Source organism: Cetorhinus maximus, chromosome 2 (genome assembly GCF_964194155.1).
Source record: "Cetorhinus maximus chromosome 2, sCetMax3.hap1.1, whole genome shotgun sequence".
NCBI classification, from domain to species: Eukaryota; Metazoa; Chordata; class Chondrichthyes; order Lamniformes; family Cetorhinidae; genus Cetorhinus; species Cetorhinus maximus.
In genome coordinates this window covers 64,333,250-64,348,050 of record NC_135880.1, presented here as the reverse complement: position 1 = coordinate 64,348,050, position 14,801 = coordinate 64,333,250, and the positions used below count along the sequence as shown (strand labels likewise).

The window sequence follows — 14,801 nt, the reverse complement described above, 5'->3', positions numbered from 1 at the left end:
AAGACTTCACCCAGAAGAGGTGGGAACATGGGAACATAGGAAATAGGAGCAGGAGTAGGCCATTTGGCCTCTCAAGCCTGTTCTGCCATTCAACCAGATCATGGCTGATCTTCTGCCTCAACCCCATTTCCCTGCACCATCCCCATACCCCTTGATATCTTTAATAACTAGGAATCCATCAATCTCTGTCTTAAAACATTGTTGTGACACCATGTCATTTGTAATTCACTTAAGGGGAGGTTGTACAATGTAATACTCAGCAGAATGTCAATAGCACTACTTAAGTGTCGCATTCATGTCGCATTAATGCTGCAACCTCCCTTGCCTCTTTACCTGTATTTAAGACTTCTTTGGCGATGGAGAATGATTTCTGCACTGTATGAGGTAGAAATCAGGTCTCGTTGCAAAACTGGGACCAACATCCTGCATCCCAAGGATGCTTGAAAGACATCCAATCTGAAATTGGGTCAGGCCATTCTTCCTGCTCCTGTAACCTCAGTAATTATGTGCCTTGCCCAGTTAGGTTTCTTGGGCCTTCTGCCATACCTATCAGGTAGACGGAGGAGTTGCCCTGTCCAATGCCCACTCGGCAACACTCCATATAAAAATTGTCCTCCTGGTCTCTCCAGAGGTAAATTGTATCAGCCCATGAAGTTACACCTGCCCATTACATCAGGTAATTTAGCCACATCCTGAGTCTTCTGAGTCTTCACTTGTTAGCATCAACGAGGGTGTTTGTGACTTCAGGTGATCATGTTAATGTGGTGAATAAACGTCCTTAATGAACAGCTCCAAATTTTAATTTCTGTTGACTTCAATGGCAGTTGATTCAATAGCACCCATGTTACACTATCCGCCAATGTCAAAATTAGCCCAAATATTTCCAAAATGTAACAACCCCAATAACTTTCCTTTACTTAATGTAACTAATTATGTCATCTCTCTGATCATAATCAGCACATCATTTCTCTTTTTACTTTTGTTTGTTCCAAGTACTCTGTTACTAAACTTTCTTCTTATTTAATTCATTTTAAACATATTTCAGCAGTACCATCAGTTAAATGCCTCTAGTCTTCTTACTTTCGCATTCAAGGTCCAGTTTTCATATCTGCAATAATGTTGTTGGCCAATATAGGATATGCATTTCATGTTTATCATCAAATTTCATGTTGTTGAACATATTTCTTATATAGGAACATAGGGGAGAATTTTCATGTTGGCGTGCGGGGGTGGACTCGACACGCCGACACGTAAAGTGATATGGGGCGATGTAAGGCGTGTGTCCAGACGTTACCACAGGTCTTTAAGATCTTTTGCTCGACGGGCGTACGCCGGAGGCAACTGTGCGCCCGCCAAACTGTCAAAGGCTGTTAAAGCCATTAATAAACCAATTAAATTCATTCTCAACGCTTCCTGTCCAACCTTAAGGTTGGTGGGCAGGCGAAGAGCCCAAACAGCCTTCGAGTTTTTCAGGACACCTCATCCAGGGAGGGGCATGAGGTATCCTGAAGGTTTAATTAAATGAATAAATATTTTTTTCGCATTTCATAAACGTACCCCAGCTCATGTGACACTGTCACATGAGGGAACATGTGCAAATCATTTTTATGTCTCTTTATTGAAAAATTTCAATCTGAACTTAATCTCCCTGAAGCAGCTCCAGCCTCAGGGAGATTACTGCGCTCTTTCGTGTGCACGCGCGCTACCGGCTGTGCATCACGGTAAGGCTCGCCCACGTAAAATGGCGGCGCGGAGCCGGGCTCGGAGCTGGTCACGGGAGGCGATTGGCTCTGTGCCCGCCCACACCTCTCCTGCCCAGCCTGCCCAACAGGGAGAAAATTCTCCCCATAGAAACAGAGAAAATAGGAGCAGGAGTAGACCTTTCAGCCCTTCGATATGATCATGGCTGATCCTCTATCACAATGTCATACTCCTGCTCTCACTTCATACCCCTTGATGTCTTTCAAGACCAGAAATCTATCTATTTTCTTCTTAAATATATTCAGTGACTTAGCCTCCACAGCCTTCTGTGGTAGAGAATTCCACAGGCTCACCCTCTGAGGTTTTTTTTTATTCATTCATGGAATGTGAGCTTGGCTGGCTGAGCCAACATTTATTGCCCACCCCTAATTGCCCTTGAGAAGGTGGTGATAAGCTGCCTTCTTGAACCACTGTAGTCCATGTGGTGTAGGTACACCCACAGTGCTGTTAGGAAGGGAGTTCCAGGATTTTGACCCAGTGATAGTGAAGGAACAGTGATATATTTCCAAGTCAGGATGGTGAGTGACTTGGAGGGGAATTTCCAGGTGGTGGTGTTCCCATGTGTCTGCTGCCCTTGTCCTTCTAGGTAGTAGTGGCCATGGGTTTGGATGGTGCTGTCTAAAGAGCCTTGGTGAATTCCTGCAGTGCATCTTGTAGATGGTACACACTGCTGCTACTGTGCGTCAGTGGTGGAGGGAGTGAATGTTTGTGGATGTGGTGCCAATCTGCTTTGTCCTGGATGGTGTCAAGCTTGAGTGTTGTGGGACCTGCAGTTTTGCTAGGGCTCCTTGATGCTACACTTGGTCAAATGCAGCCTTGATGTCAAGAACTGTCACTCTCACCTCACCTCGGGAGTTCAGCTCTTTTGTCCATGTTTGAACCAAGGCTGTAATGAGGTCAGGAGCTGGCGGAACCCAAACTGGGCATCAGTGAGCAGGTTATTGCTAAGCAAGTGCTGCTTGATGGCACTGTAGATGATCCCTTCCATTACTTTACCGATGATCGAGAGTAGACTGAAGGGGCAGTAACTAGCCGGGTTGGAATTGTCCTGCTTTTTGTGTACAGGACATACCTGGGCAATTTTCCACATTGCCAGGTAGATGCCAGTGTTGTGGCTGTACTGGAACAGCTTGGCTAGGGGCATGGCAAGTTCTGGGACACAAGTCTTCAATACTATTGCTGGAATATTGTCACGGCCCATAGCCTTGCAGTTACCAGTGCCTTCAGGTGTCTCTTGATATCATATGGAGTGAATTGAATTGGATGAAGACAGGCATCTGCGATGCTGGGAACCTCCGGAGGAAGCTGAGATGTATCATCCACTTGCCACTTCTGGCTGAAGATTGTTACGAATGCTTCTGCCTTATCTTTTGCACTGATGCGCTGGGCTCCTCTATCATTGAGGATGGGGATATTTGTGGAGCCTTCTCCTCAGAGAGTTGTTTGATTGTCCACCACCATTCATGACTGGATCTGGCAGGACTGCAGAGCTTAGACCTGATCTGTTTGTTATGGGATTGCTCAGCTCTGTCTATCACTTGCTGCTGATAGTGTTTGGCACCAAGCAGTCCTGTGTTATAGCTTCATCAGGTTGACACATCATATTTAGGTATGCCTCGTGCTGCTCCAGGCATGCCCTCCTGCACTCTTCATTGAACCAGGATTGACCCCTTGGCTTGATGGCAATGGTAGAGTGTGGGATATGGCGGGCCATGAGGTTACAGATTATGTTTGAGTTCAATTCTACTGCTGCTGATGGCCCACAATGCCTCATGGATTCCCAGTCTTGTAGGCATCACTGTCTAGGCCAGCATTTATTGCCCATCCCTAAATAACCTCTGAATAAGGGCAATTAAGAGTCAACCACATTGCTATGAGTCTGGAGTCACATGTAGGCCAGACCAGGTAAGGACAGGAGATTTACTTCCCTAAAGGATGTCCTCAAAAAAACTCCAGTAAGTTTGGCAAACCTGATTTCCCTTTCATAAGTCCATTTTGACTTTGTCTAATCTCATTGATATCTTCTAAGTGTCCTAGTATCACATCCTTTATAATGGAGTCTAGCAATTTCCCTACTACTTATGTTAGGCTAACCGGTCTGTAATTCCGTGTTTTCTCCCTCCCTCCTTTTTTAAATAGAGGGGTCACATTCACCACCCCCCAATCTGCTGGGACTGTCCCAGAATCCACAGATTTTGGAAGATGACAACCAATGCATTCACTATTTCCATGGCCACCTCCTTTAGTACTCTGGGATGGAGACTATCAGGGTCTGGGGATTTATTGGCTTTCTGTCCCATTAATTTCTCCAGCACTATTTTTTTAGTAATACTAATTTCCTTCAATTCCTCCTTCTCACTAGACCCTTGGTTCCTTAGTATTTCTGGGAAGTTATTTGTCTCTTCCTCAGTGAAGACAGAACTAAAGCAGTTGTTTAATTGCTCTGCCATTTCCTTGTTCCCTACTATAAATTCTCCTTTCTCAGGCTGTAAAGGACCTACATTTGTCTTCACCAATCTTTATCCTTTTATATACTTATATAAACTTTTACGTCCGCTTTTACGTTCCTTGCAAGTTTACTCTCATACTCTATGTTTCCCCTCTTAATCAATCCTTTGGTCCTCCTTTGCTGAATTCTAAACTGCTCCCAATCCTCAGGCTTGCTACTTTTTCGAACAACTTTATATGACTCATCTTTGGATCTCATACAATCCTTAAGTTCATTTGTTAGCCAATTGCTGTCCTCTGCTTGACTTCTTCCTTACTTTGGCCTCCTGACATTATCCAGGAGAATAACTATCTACAATCTCTATTTCTGAAAAAAGACACACGTTGTCAAAGTTTTTCACCTTTGTCATGAAGCTATTAATGTATCTAATATTATTGGAAAATATTTTTATTTTAAAATAGAGGTTCAGTCTGTGGGTGTATCTTAATTAGATTAAAACCAGCAAGTCTGGATTCTTTGGTGTATACTAGTTTTGAGATGTAAAAGAGGTGGAGTGCATTTGCATTTTTGAATAGAGCATTCAAGAATTGGGGTGAAATCTAGTGCCTAGCCAGCAGAAACCAAGCAATATGTTTATATTACTAATAAAATTGGTACTATGAAAATGGTTTTATTGTTAGAAGAGGTAGAGCTCAAAGAGGCTGGTGATACAATGAGAATTTATATTCAATTAGATGTACTAGGTATAAGAATGGCAGTTTTGTGTGTGCAGGCAGAGGCAATGTGAGATCAAAAGCAGCTGTAAGCCTCCAACTGTCACCACAGGAACCAAAATGAAAAGAACTTCATTTTGAATTCATATGGTGAAAATGCTTTGCCTGGTATCTGGTTAAGTCTATGGGTTGCTGTTGTCTTAATGGAGATTAGTTTGGGAATTTGTTACAAGTTATGATTGTAGTAATTTGTAGCCATATGTATATATTTAACTTGTGTAAATTAATAAAATGTTTAATTTAGCTTAGTATAAAACCTCTTGAGAACTGGTGATATGATTGCTGAATTTAGAGTTGCACCCCAAACATAACACTTAAAATTATAGGTTATGTCAGTTGTTTAAAGTTTCCCTCTGGGATCATTTTTTAAATAACTCAACTTTGGTCTTTTCAATCTTCCACTCACCTGGACAATTAGCAAGAATACCAAATGTAAAGGAGCAACAATTTATACTTAATGAGATGAGAATGCTGATTAGATGGCAAGTGGACTCTGATTGGTAGAGGCGTTGCCATGGAGAATGCAAAGGTTAACTGATGACTGACAGTTAACTGCCAAGCTTTGTTTAAATTCAAACCAGGCAGGTTGACTCTGATTGATCAAGGCATTGCCCTGTAGAATAAACCAGGGAATGGCTGTCATCTATTTTGATCAGTTGAAACATGTACAATGTGTGTACACACTCTTTCTGTCTGCAAAGAACAGGGCCCTGTGTATTAATATATGTAGCTTCTAGTTAACGGGTGCATTGTCTGGATGAGTGCAAGACAAAAAACTTTGTCAACATGAGTCTTTTTTCAGTGATACTCAAGTTCTGTACTATCAAATGACAATCTCTAATTTAGTGGTACCAGTGTATCATTAAACAGTGATATCTTCCATATTAGACATTATACTCATCACGTTTTCTCAGAAACAGAACACCGTAGTGAACATTCAAGCAACTGAGCAAAGGGCTTGTGATTTTCCAACATGTGCTTATGGCTGGTGAGGTCCCTTGCTGTTGTTATGTACTTGGAGAATTTACTGCTGCATGCTGTTTCACCAATATACTTTAAACCTCACGCCATAGAACAGCTCTAGTGGACCAGTGTGGTTCTTCAATTTTCTGCAGCAAATATTTTTTCTGATTGTAATTGTTACTTTTGTGCCCATATGAAGGCTGTTCAATTGTGCTATGGGTCTCTTCTAGAAACTGTGTTGAAACTACAAACTCATTATTTGGTGTTAGTGAACCATTGAATATAAAGAAAGATTTTTTAAAATTGAGGACGAAGGTGCAAATGAGCTTTTGGATTTGTTTCCATACCTCAGTATGTTTTATTCAACAATGATTAATGTTTCACAAAATTCGGGTTTCAGTCAAATGCATCATGTAACACGAATAACGTGCAATTACCTGAAAGAATGGAGACAAAAAGAGAACTGATTTCTTATTGAGTGTAAAGAGGGTCTTTAATATACTCCAGTAGGAAAGAAAAGGATCACATATTTCAATGAATTGTTGCTATAGATCCTTCTGACTCCAGAGCAGAGGATGAGTCATGTCTGCTGGAGACAGGGGTATATTTATATTAGCTATGATTCACAGAGCTCTCAACAACCACCCACAACTTTCAATTATTTATCTACTAATTAATTGCTTGCTGCTCAAAGCACTTAGCTTCAAAGGAAACCTCACCCTTTAGAGATGGAACTTGTTATTAAAAAATTGCATTCAAACTCTTATTAGATTTTGTATATTCTTCCTTCTGAAGCAAGATACAAGGACTTCATCATCCCTCCCGAAACTGGACCTTCATGTTATCCCAGTGTGGAAAAAGGGAATAACAGGGAAAGGAATTGTGCTTACTGTGCTTGATGATGGACTGGAATGGAATCACACAGATATTCAAGCAAATTATGTAAGTAACACTGAAAGGAATACTTTTCGGGTTTACATGCCTCCATGTTGAATCATAACTCTCCTGAAACTAAAATATGGATTTAATATGATTTTATATAACTACAACTATTTATGGGTGATAACAGATGCACAAGGCTCAAGAGTTGCTTTCTAAACTGTAGCCTGCAAAATTTCACTTTCACATTTTCTATGGCGCTATACTGAAAATAGATTTCATTTCATTCGTTATGGAAGTTAAGCCACAGAATCACAGAACCTTAATGGTACAGAAGGAGGCCATTCAGCCCATCGTGTCTGCACCAGCTCTCCAGATGAGCTTTATGGCCTAATGCCATTGCCCTGCCTTTTCCCCGCACTCTTGCACATTGTTCTATTCAAATAATCATCTAATGTCCTCTTGAATGCCTCGATTAAGCCTGCATCCACCACACTTCCAGGCAGTGCGTTCCAAACCCAAACCGCTCGTTGTGTGAAAAAGTTTTTTCTGACGTCATATTTGCTTCTTTTGAAAATCACTTTAAATCTGTGCCCTCTTGTTCTTGATCCTTTTACGAGTGGGAACAGCTTCTCCCTATCTACTCTGTCCAGCCCCCTCATGATTTTGAACATCTCTATCAAATCTCCTCTTAGCCTTCTTCTCTCCAAGGAGAACAGTCCCAACCCCTCCAACCAATGACCTTAGACCTTTGAGATTGATTCATGTATTTGGTGTATTATTGCAAAATTTATTTTACAGATTGTTTAATAAATACGATTGTAGATGAGGATGAGTAATCAGGAACCTCAGTTGTGCTGAGTTGATAAATGTAATAAACTTGGTGTACTGGACAGGTTTCTTGTTAGAAATAGTAAACTTTATTTACAGAGCTCTTGAAGAAGCTATATGCTTGAACCAGGTCCATGACTAGAAATCTCCGCCCCTAAGATTACCCACACTTAGGGCTGATTCGTCTGTACAGTCACATGATCCCCAAAACAGTAGGTGAGATTTTATTCTCAATCACTATATTCCTCCCCCTTTAATTTTGTTTTACATCTTTCATTCACAAGACTATCTTAATCCATAACACATACAAACATACGCAGTTGATGTAATTATAGATTAAGTCTCTGAGGTGGTTTTCTGATTTGGGTAGAGCTCTCAGCTCTACAAATTGAGATTCTTCCACTGGATCAGCTTGATCAGGAACTGCAGCATCAGGGACATCCTTAGACAATGGTAGTTCAGAATTATTTACTTCAACAGAGACATTAGGTATGCATATTCTATGTTGATATGGCACCTCATGGATCAAAGGTTTGACTTCAATTTCAGGTGGAGTAACTACTGGTTGTTGGAGTGTCTCTCTACTTCTTAGTTGATCCACATGTTTCTGAACAATCCAGTTTTCCACTTCCACTTCATGTGACAAAGGCCCTGTTTCAGAGACAATTATACCAGGAACCCATCTAGATCCAGTTCCAAAATTTCACACGTAGACTGTCTCTCCCATAGTAAACTTTCAATCTTTACTGCGAATATCGTGATTCATTTTCTGACTACAATGGTTCTTCTCTACCTTCCTCTGTAAGATAGGGAACATCAAACTCAACCTTGTACGAAGGCAGTGTTTCATTAATAATTCAGATGGTGTTGAACCCATAGTTGCATGAGGAGTTGTGCAATACTTGAGAAGAAATCGTGAAATTCCTATTTCTAATATTCCTTCGGATAATTTCTTCATTCCTGTTTTAAAAGTTTGTGCTGCTCTTTCTGCTAACCCATTGGTTGAGGGATTATTTGGTGCTGTTTCAATGTGTTTAATCCCATTTAAACTCATGAATCTCTGGAATTCTGAACCAGTGAAAGCAGTACCCTTATCCGAAACAATGACTTCTGCTAGGCCATGTACACTAAAACATTGACACAGCTTTTCCATTGTTGCGCACGATGTCGGTGATCTCACTTCAGACACATCCGTCCACTTAGAATGCGTGTCGATGATCACTAAAAACATGGGGCAGAATTTTTCCGTTGGTCTGCCATTAATTAACAGGCCACTTAAGGCCCTTGAGGCGCCAATCAACCGCGATTTTTCGGCGCCTGTGCAATCTTTGGGTCAGTGCACAGGTGCAACGGGCAGGCAGGTAGGACACATTTCTACAAACCTCATCCACGGACAGGATAAGAGGGCTTAGTGAGGTCATGAGTGTGCTCTGTCAAATATTGATGTTTCAAAGTTATTGACACTTGCCTGTGTGATCTGCAATACTTCAAAATGCATACCAGCTGCTTGGTCTGGACTCACAACCTTCAGGTCAGCACTTTGCAGTGAGGAATCTTTTTTGGGCCTTCATGTTTCAGGAAGCCTTCCTTTAGCCTGGGAATAGGAGCTGAACTCTCCACTGGAGGTGCCTCCTCTGAGGAGGAAGGAAGGGCTAGAAGGGGGAGGAGTGCACATTCAGCCTCCAGGGGAGCCACCTTTGGGAGGTCAGGCGCAGGCAGAAGGGGTGCAGGGCCAAGAGGTAGTCCAAGGCGGAAGGGGCCACAGAAGACACCACTATCCTGCTGCCAGGGTATACAGGAGGCGAAGCAGTTACCTCAATGTGTCTGAGGTGCAGTGCCGAAGGAAGCTCTGTCTCTCAAGGGAGACAGCCAACTATATCTGTCAGATGATTGGGCTTGAGATCTCCACTAACTCTGTGGGTGGACACCCCATGCCAGTGGCTCTAAAGGTCACAGCTGCCCTCAACCTCTATGCCACTGGCTCCTTCCAGGGCTTGGTGGGTGATCTTTGTGGTGTCTCCCAATCAGCTGTCCACACTTGTGTCAAGCAGGTTACAGATGCTCTATTTAGGCGTGCATTGACATTCATCCTCTACTAGGGACCAGCAGTAGTCCTGCAGTTGGGACCAGGCAAGCCAGACACATTGAGCCAGAGGCTTCGCGGCCGTTGCACACATGTGGCCATCAAGGCGCCAGCAGGTGAGCCCGGTGCCTTCGTCAACACGGAGGGCTTCCACTCCATGAATGTGCAGATAGTGTGTGATCACAGGATGCTGATTCTACAAGTCTATGCAAGGTACCCAGGCAGCTCCCACGACGCCTACAGCCTCAGACACTCCCAGGTGCCGGGGCTCTTCAGTGCTCCGGCTCGGCTGGATGGGTGGCTGCTGGGTGACAAGGGCTATCCCCTCAGAAGGTGGCTCATGACATCTCTCCACCATCCAAGAACAGAAGCTGAGCAGCGGTACAATAGGAGCCACGCCTCCACAAGGGCTGTGGTGGAGAGAACCATCGGTCTTCTCAAGATGCGCTTCCAATGCCTGGACCATTCAGGGGGCGCACTCCAGTACCCCCCAGGTCGTGTGTCACTGATAGTGGTTGCATGCTGCACTCTCCACAATCTTGCGCTGGAAAGGGGGGACACTGTGGATGATGAAGACATAGATGCAGTGGCTGCGGCTGCACACGATGAGTCCAGCAGTGAGTCCGAGGATGAGCACGCACAAGGAAATGCTGAGGGGGTAGACCCTGACCTGGGCATATTCCAGGGAGGCAGGGACACACGGGAGGCTTTAATCCAATGAACCTTCAGCTAACATAACACATATGGACCTCCAGGACAAGCCTGGGCTGTATGCTGCATATTCGAGACCTACATGCAAAATCTGCCTGGTTAGGAACATTAGCTAAGGGCCTTGTTAATAAAGCTGAATGTCCCACAAAGTACTCATGACATTTTTGGAAACCATCCACCTGCCGAACAAAAGAGGCACCCTCGGCCATGGTAACATGTCTGAATTTATTATTGCAACCAAAAAAATTTAATGAAACAAAATGAAAAAGGTGTTAAAAATCACACCAACTCATAAAGGTCTCATTGTGGGCCAACACAAAAGCACCAGTGATAAACCCATGGTGTGCCTAAGGTGCCTTATGTTTATTTTTCCGGGTGCTACATCTTGGTGCTGCCCTATCGCTGGGAGTGGCATCTGAGACAGCCTGCTCACTCTGCTGTCCTATTGGCCTTGACGACCTTGGTGGGCATCCTCTGGCCCATGGAGCCTGTGCTGGCCCGCCTGGGAGGGAGCTGCCAGTTCCACAGCTGGCATCTCCCCAGTCGTCACAGCCTCACCGGATGGTACGATCACTGGCAGAGGGGGGGAGGAGCTGCTGCCCTCATCCGGAGTGCCCTGAGAGGAGCCCGCAGAGACAACAGGCAGCTGCTGCGCTGACGTGAGGTTGCTTCAGGCCTCCCTGCTCACCGTGGATGGCTGGGCACCCAGCTGGGAAACTTGGTGCCCACACCATCTCCCACACTGGCACTGACCAGCTGAGGTAAATGGCGATGTGAGGGCTTGTTGGTCAGAGTGCATCCCCAGGAAGCCCTGATTGGTCTCCTGGAGGAGTCTCTCCATGAGAGTCGCCACTCCCTCCATGGAGGACGCATGGTGCTTGGACATGAGACTCATTGCTTTGGCGATAGTCCGCCAGACTCCTCCACTACGGAGACCAAGCCAAAAGTAGCCTCATGTATCTCCACCAGATGCTCCCGCACACCCGGCCACTTTTCCTGCACCTGCTGCGTCGCAGACGACTCCAGAGGCACATCATCAGGCACCGACTGAGCATGTGCCTGGTCCCCTGCAGTCCTCTGACTGCTGGCGCCATGGGCACTCTCTGTCTCTGCCAGCTCCTCCAGCGGCTGTGATGTGCCCTCACCGCTGTGCCCCGAGACACGAGCCGATGTTCTAACTCCCACCAAAGTGCTAGTATCTGCGCTGGTGCCTGCCTGGCAGAGATGGTGTGAAGCTGGTGAGACTTCAGGGCCCTCAGGTGTGAGAGGGGGCCTCTGCTGCTCCTCCTCCCAGCTCTGCTCCGCTGATGCTGAAAGGAAGAACAAGGACATTTGATTAGATAACGTGGAGACAATGTCAATGTGTATCCCTGTTCCCCAGATCATTATGCGCTCATCCTTTCATAAGCAATGGTCAAGCCATGTTGCAAACTTCAATTACTGAGCATTCAGCACTGCCATGCCTGCTGCGAGAACAATGGTGACCTCAGTGCTGGGCAAACATACCTTCCCGTGGCACCCCAGCTTCACCAACACCGGTGGACCTGGGCGCATGGCGCCTCTCCAAATCTAGGGCCTCCTGCTCAACACGGCTTAGAATTGCTAACTGTGCCAGCCCACTGCCAGTCCTCACCCGCTCAGCAGCACTATGTGCATTCTTCTCCTGAAAAGGAGAGAAGAGCATTGATTAGTGCTACTTGTATTTGGATTCTCTTCGCCCACTCCAACCAGAGTGGGACATTGCAGGGCTCCAGTGCCTCCTCACCCCGCTGCTGCCGAACACTCTCACAAAGATGCTAGGCCTATCCCCACCGCCCCATGCCTACATCACATCAGGCGCCACACAGTCTAACCTTCCATAACAAGGAGGTACAAGCATGTGGAGCACAGAGAGCAACAGATTGATCGATGCCACACCACCTTGAAGCTCCCCTCCCAGCATGTCATCACCCTGACTTTGACATGTCCTGGAGCTCCAGCACTGTGCCTAGGTGCAGCTCCTCCAGGTTGCCCCCAAAACAGTAATGTGGGTCGCAGTGTACCACATGCTGCGGGGGCAGAACCCATCTCTTCACCACCCTCTCAGGCTGACCTCAGCATGGGCAATATCTGCTGGCCCACCCAGCGAAGGACACATGCCGTCAATGATTCAATGCAGTCACTACACTCAGAGTTGGATGGGGAGCTGTGGTGGGGGGCAGTGGCACCAGGGGGGAAAGCCTACCTGCTGGGTTAAGTGACCAATGCCAACATGGTACTCACCCTTCCTGAGTTCCAGGTCATTGAAGCGCTTGCGGCTCTGAGTCCACGTCGTGGGAGCTCACCACCTCCGCCACCTCCTCCCAGGCACGTTTGGTCATGTGGGGGGGCCTCCTCCTCCTGTCCTGGGGTACCAGGGCCTCCCTCCGTGCTGCCACCTCCTTGAGGACAGCAGCAAGGCAATCATCAGAAAAAAGAGGGGCACAGTGCACCCCTGCCCTATGCTCCTGCCTGGCCTGCTCCCCAGCAGCACTCTGGGGAGCCCTTCCAGTAGCCATGTTTGACAGCCTGGAAAAGCAGCTTTTTTAAACAGGCCGCCAGGTCGCCACTGGACCAGGCAGTCATTGCAGACCCGCCACCGCCCACCCACTCCCCCTGTCCTCGGGAGCCGTGATTCATGTTGGGCGGGCCTTAATTGGCCCGTGTAAAATGGTGGTGCAGACCCAATCGCGGGCGGCGACCGGGTCTGCTTCCACTCCGCACCCACCCCCCGGCCCCTGCCAGCCAGAAAATTCAGCCCATGGTACTTAAAAACATAGTCTAACCCAGGGTCGACCAGGCCACTCCCACTGATGCAGTGGAGCTGAAATGGGCAACTTCTGTTGTTGCTGACACTGGAGACAGAGTTTAACCATTTTTTTCTATATCACTTTCTATACCTGGCAACCAGAGATAGCTTCGCGTGGCATCTTCATTTTCGAAATGCCTGGATGCACACTGTGAAGCTCTGTCAAGAGTGGTTCTCTTCCTTGCAAAGGGACGATGACCCTTGCTCCCCACAACAAAGTTCCACCTTGAAAACTTAATTCAGTTTTACGAGCATAGAGTGGTTTTATCTCTTCAGGGCAACCGGCCATCCTTGCAATGCCTGTTCTCAGACTCTTGATAAAATTGGATCCCAATTTGATCAATTCTTTATCTGCTTCATACAGACCGGCAAGGAGCCCTGGAAATTCAACACAAGTACAACTTCTTGTGGCACTGGAGCATCTGGCAAAGGAAGACGACTGAGGGTGTCTGCTATTGCGATATGCACACCCGCACGATGCATAAAGATGTACTCATACGCCAGCAAAATCAAAGCCCATCTTTGAATTCTTGTAGAGGCTATTGGCGAAGTTACTTTATCTTCACTAAATAAACCCATAAGTGGCTTGTGATCTAGCACTATGGTGAAATGTTGACCGTGCAAATATTGATGGAATTTATTTGCTCCAAATATTACAGATAAGCCTTCTTTTTCAATTTGTGAATAATCCTTCTCAGCTGCAGAGAGGGTTCTGGAGACATATCCTATTGGCCTTTCGGAACCATCTTCCATCTTGTGTGACAACACCGCTCCCACACTGTAGGGAGATGCATCACAGGTTAATATTAATTCTTTTAATGGGTTATAATGTACTAGCAGACGTGATGAATGTAAGAGCTTCTTGACTTTTATGAAGGCTTCTTCTTGTTCCGCCTTCCATGACCATCTATGGTTCTTCTTCAATAACCAGTGTAAATGGACTAACACTGTAGACAAATTTGGCAAGAAGCGACCATAATAATTCAACATGCCCATAAAGGATTTGAGTTCAGTGACACCGGTAGGAGAAGGCACCCCCTTGATTGGCCTGACTTTCTCCTCTATTGGACCAACACCTGGGCATCCACTTGATGACCCAACTAAGTGACTTCAGTCACTTGGAAAGTGCACTTCTCTTTTTTTAATCATACACCAGCCTCCAAAATCTCCTTAAAACCTCTTCTAGGTTGGCCAAATGTTCCACTTCCGTTGATCCTGTGATCAGGACATCACCCAGAAACACTACAACTCGGGGAAGTCCTTATAGTAGGGTTTCCACGGTTCTTTGGAAAATCGCACAGGCAGATGATACACAAAATGGTAAATGTGTATTTTGGTGCAGGCCCTTGTGTGTGTTGATGGTTACATACTCTCTAGATGTGCTGTCCAGCTGTAGCTATTGGTATGCATGGCTCATGTCCATCTTGGTGTAGGATTTTCCTCCTGCAAGCTTGGTGTACAAATCTTCAATCCTCAGGATAAGATATTTATCTAATTTAGTAGCCTCATTCACGGTTAATTTGT

At 45.6% G+C, this 14,801-nt stretch overlaps 1 protein-coding gene across 1 annotated transcript in view; it reads left to right on the top strand.

Annotated features, from left to right (window-relative positions):
* pcsk1 (proprotein convertase subtilisin/kexin type 1) overlaps positions 1 to 14,801 on the top strand; it is a 131,883-nt gene that overhangs the window by 28,200 nt on the left and 88,882 nt on the right. The window contains exon 4 of the mRNA XM_078565524.1: positions 6,742 to 6,888. Coding sequence (XP_078421650.1) covers positions 6,742 to 6,888 — 147 coding nt within the window. The remainder of the gene's footprint in view (positions 1 to 6,741; positions 6,889 to 14,801) is intronic.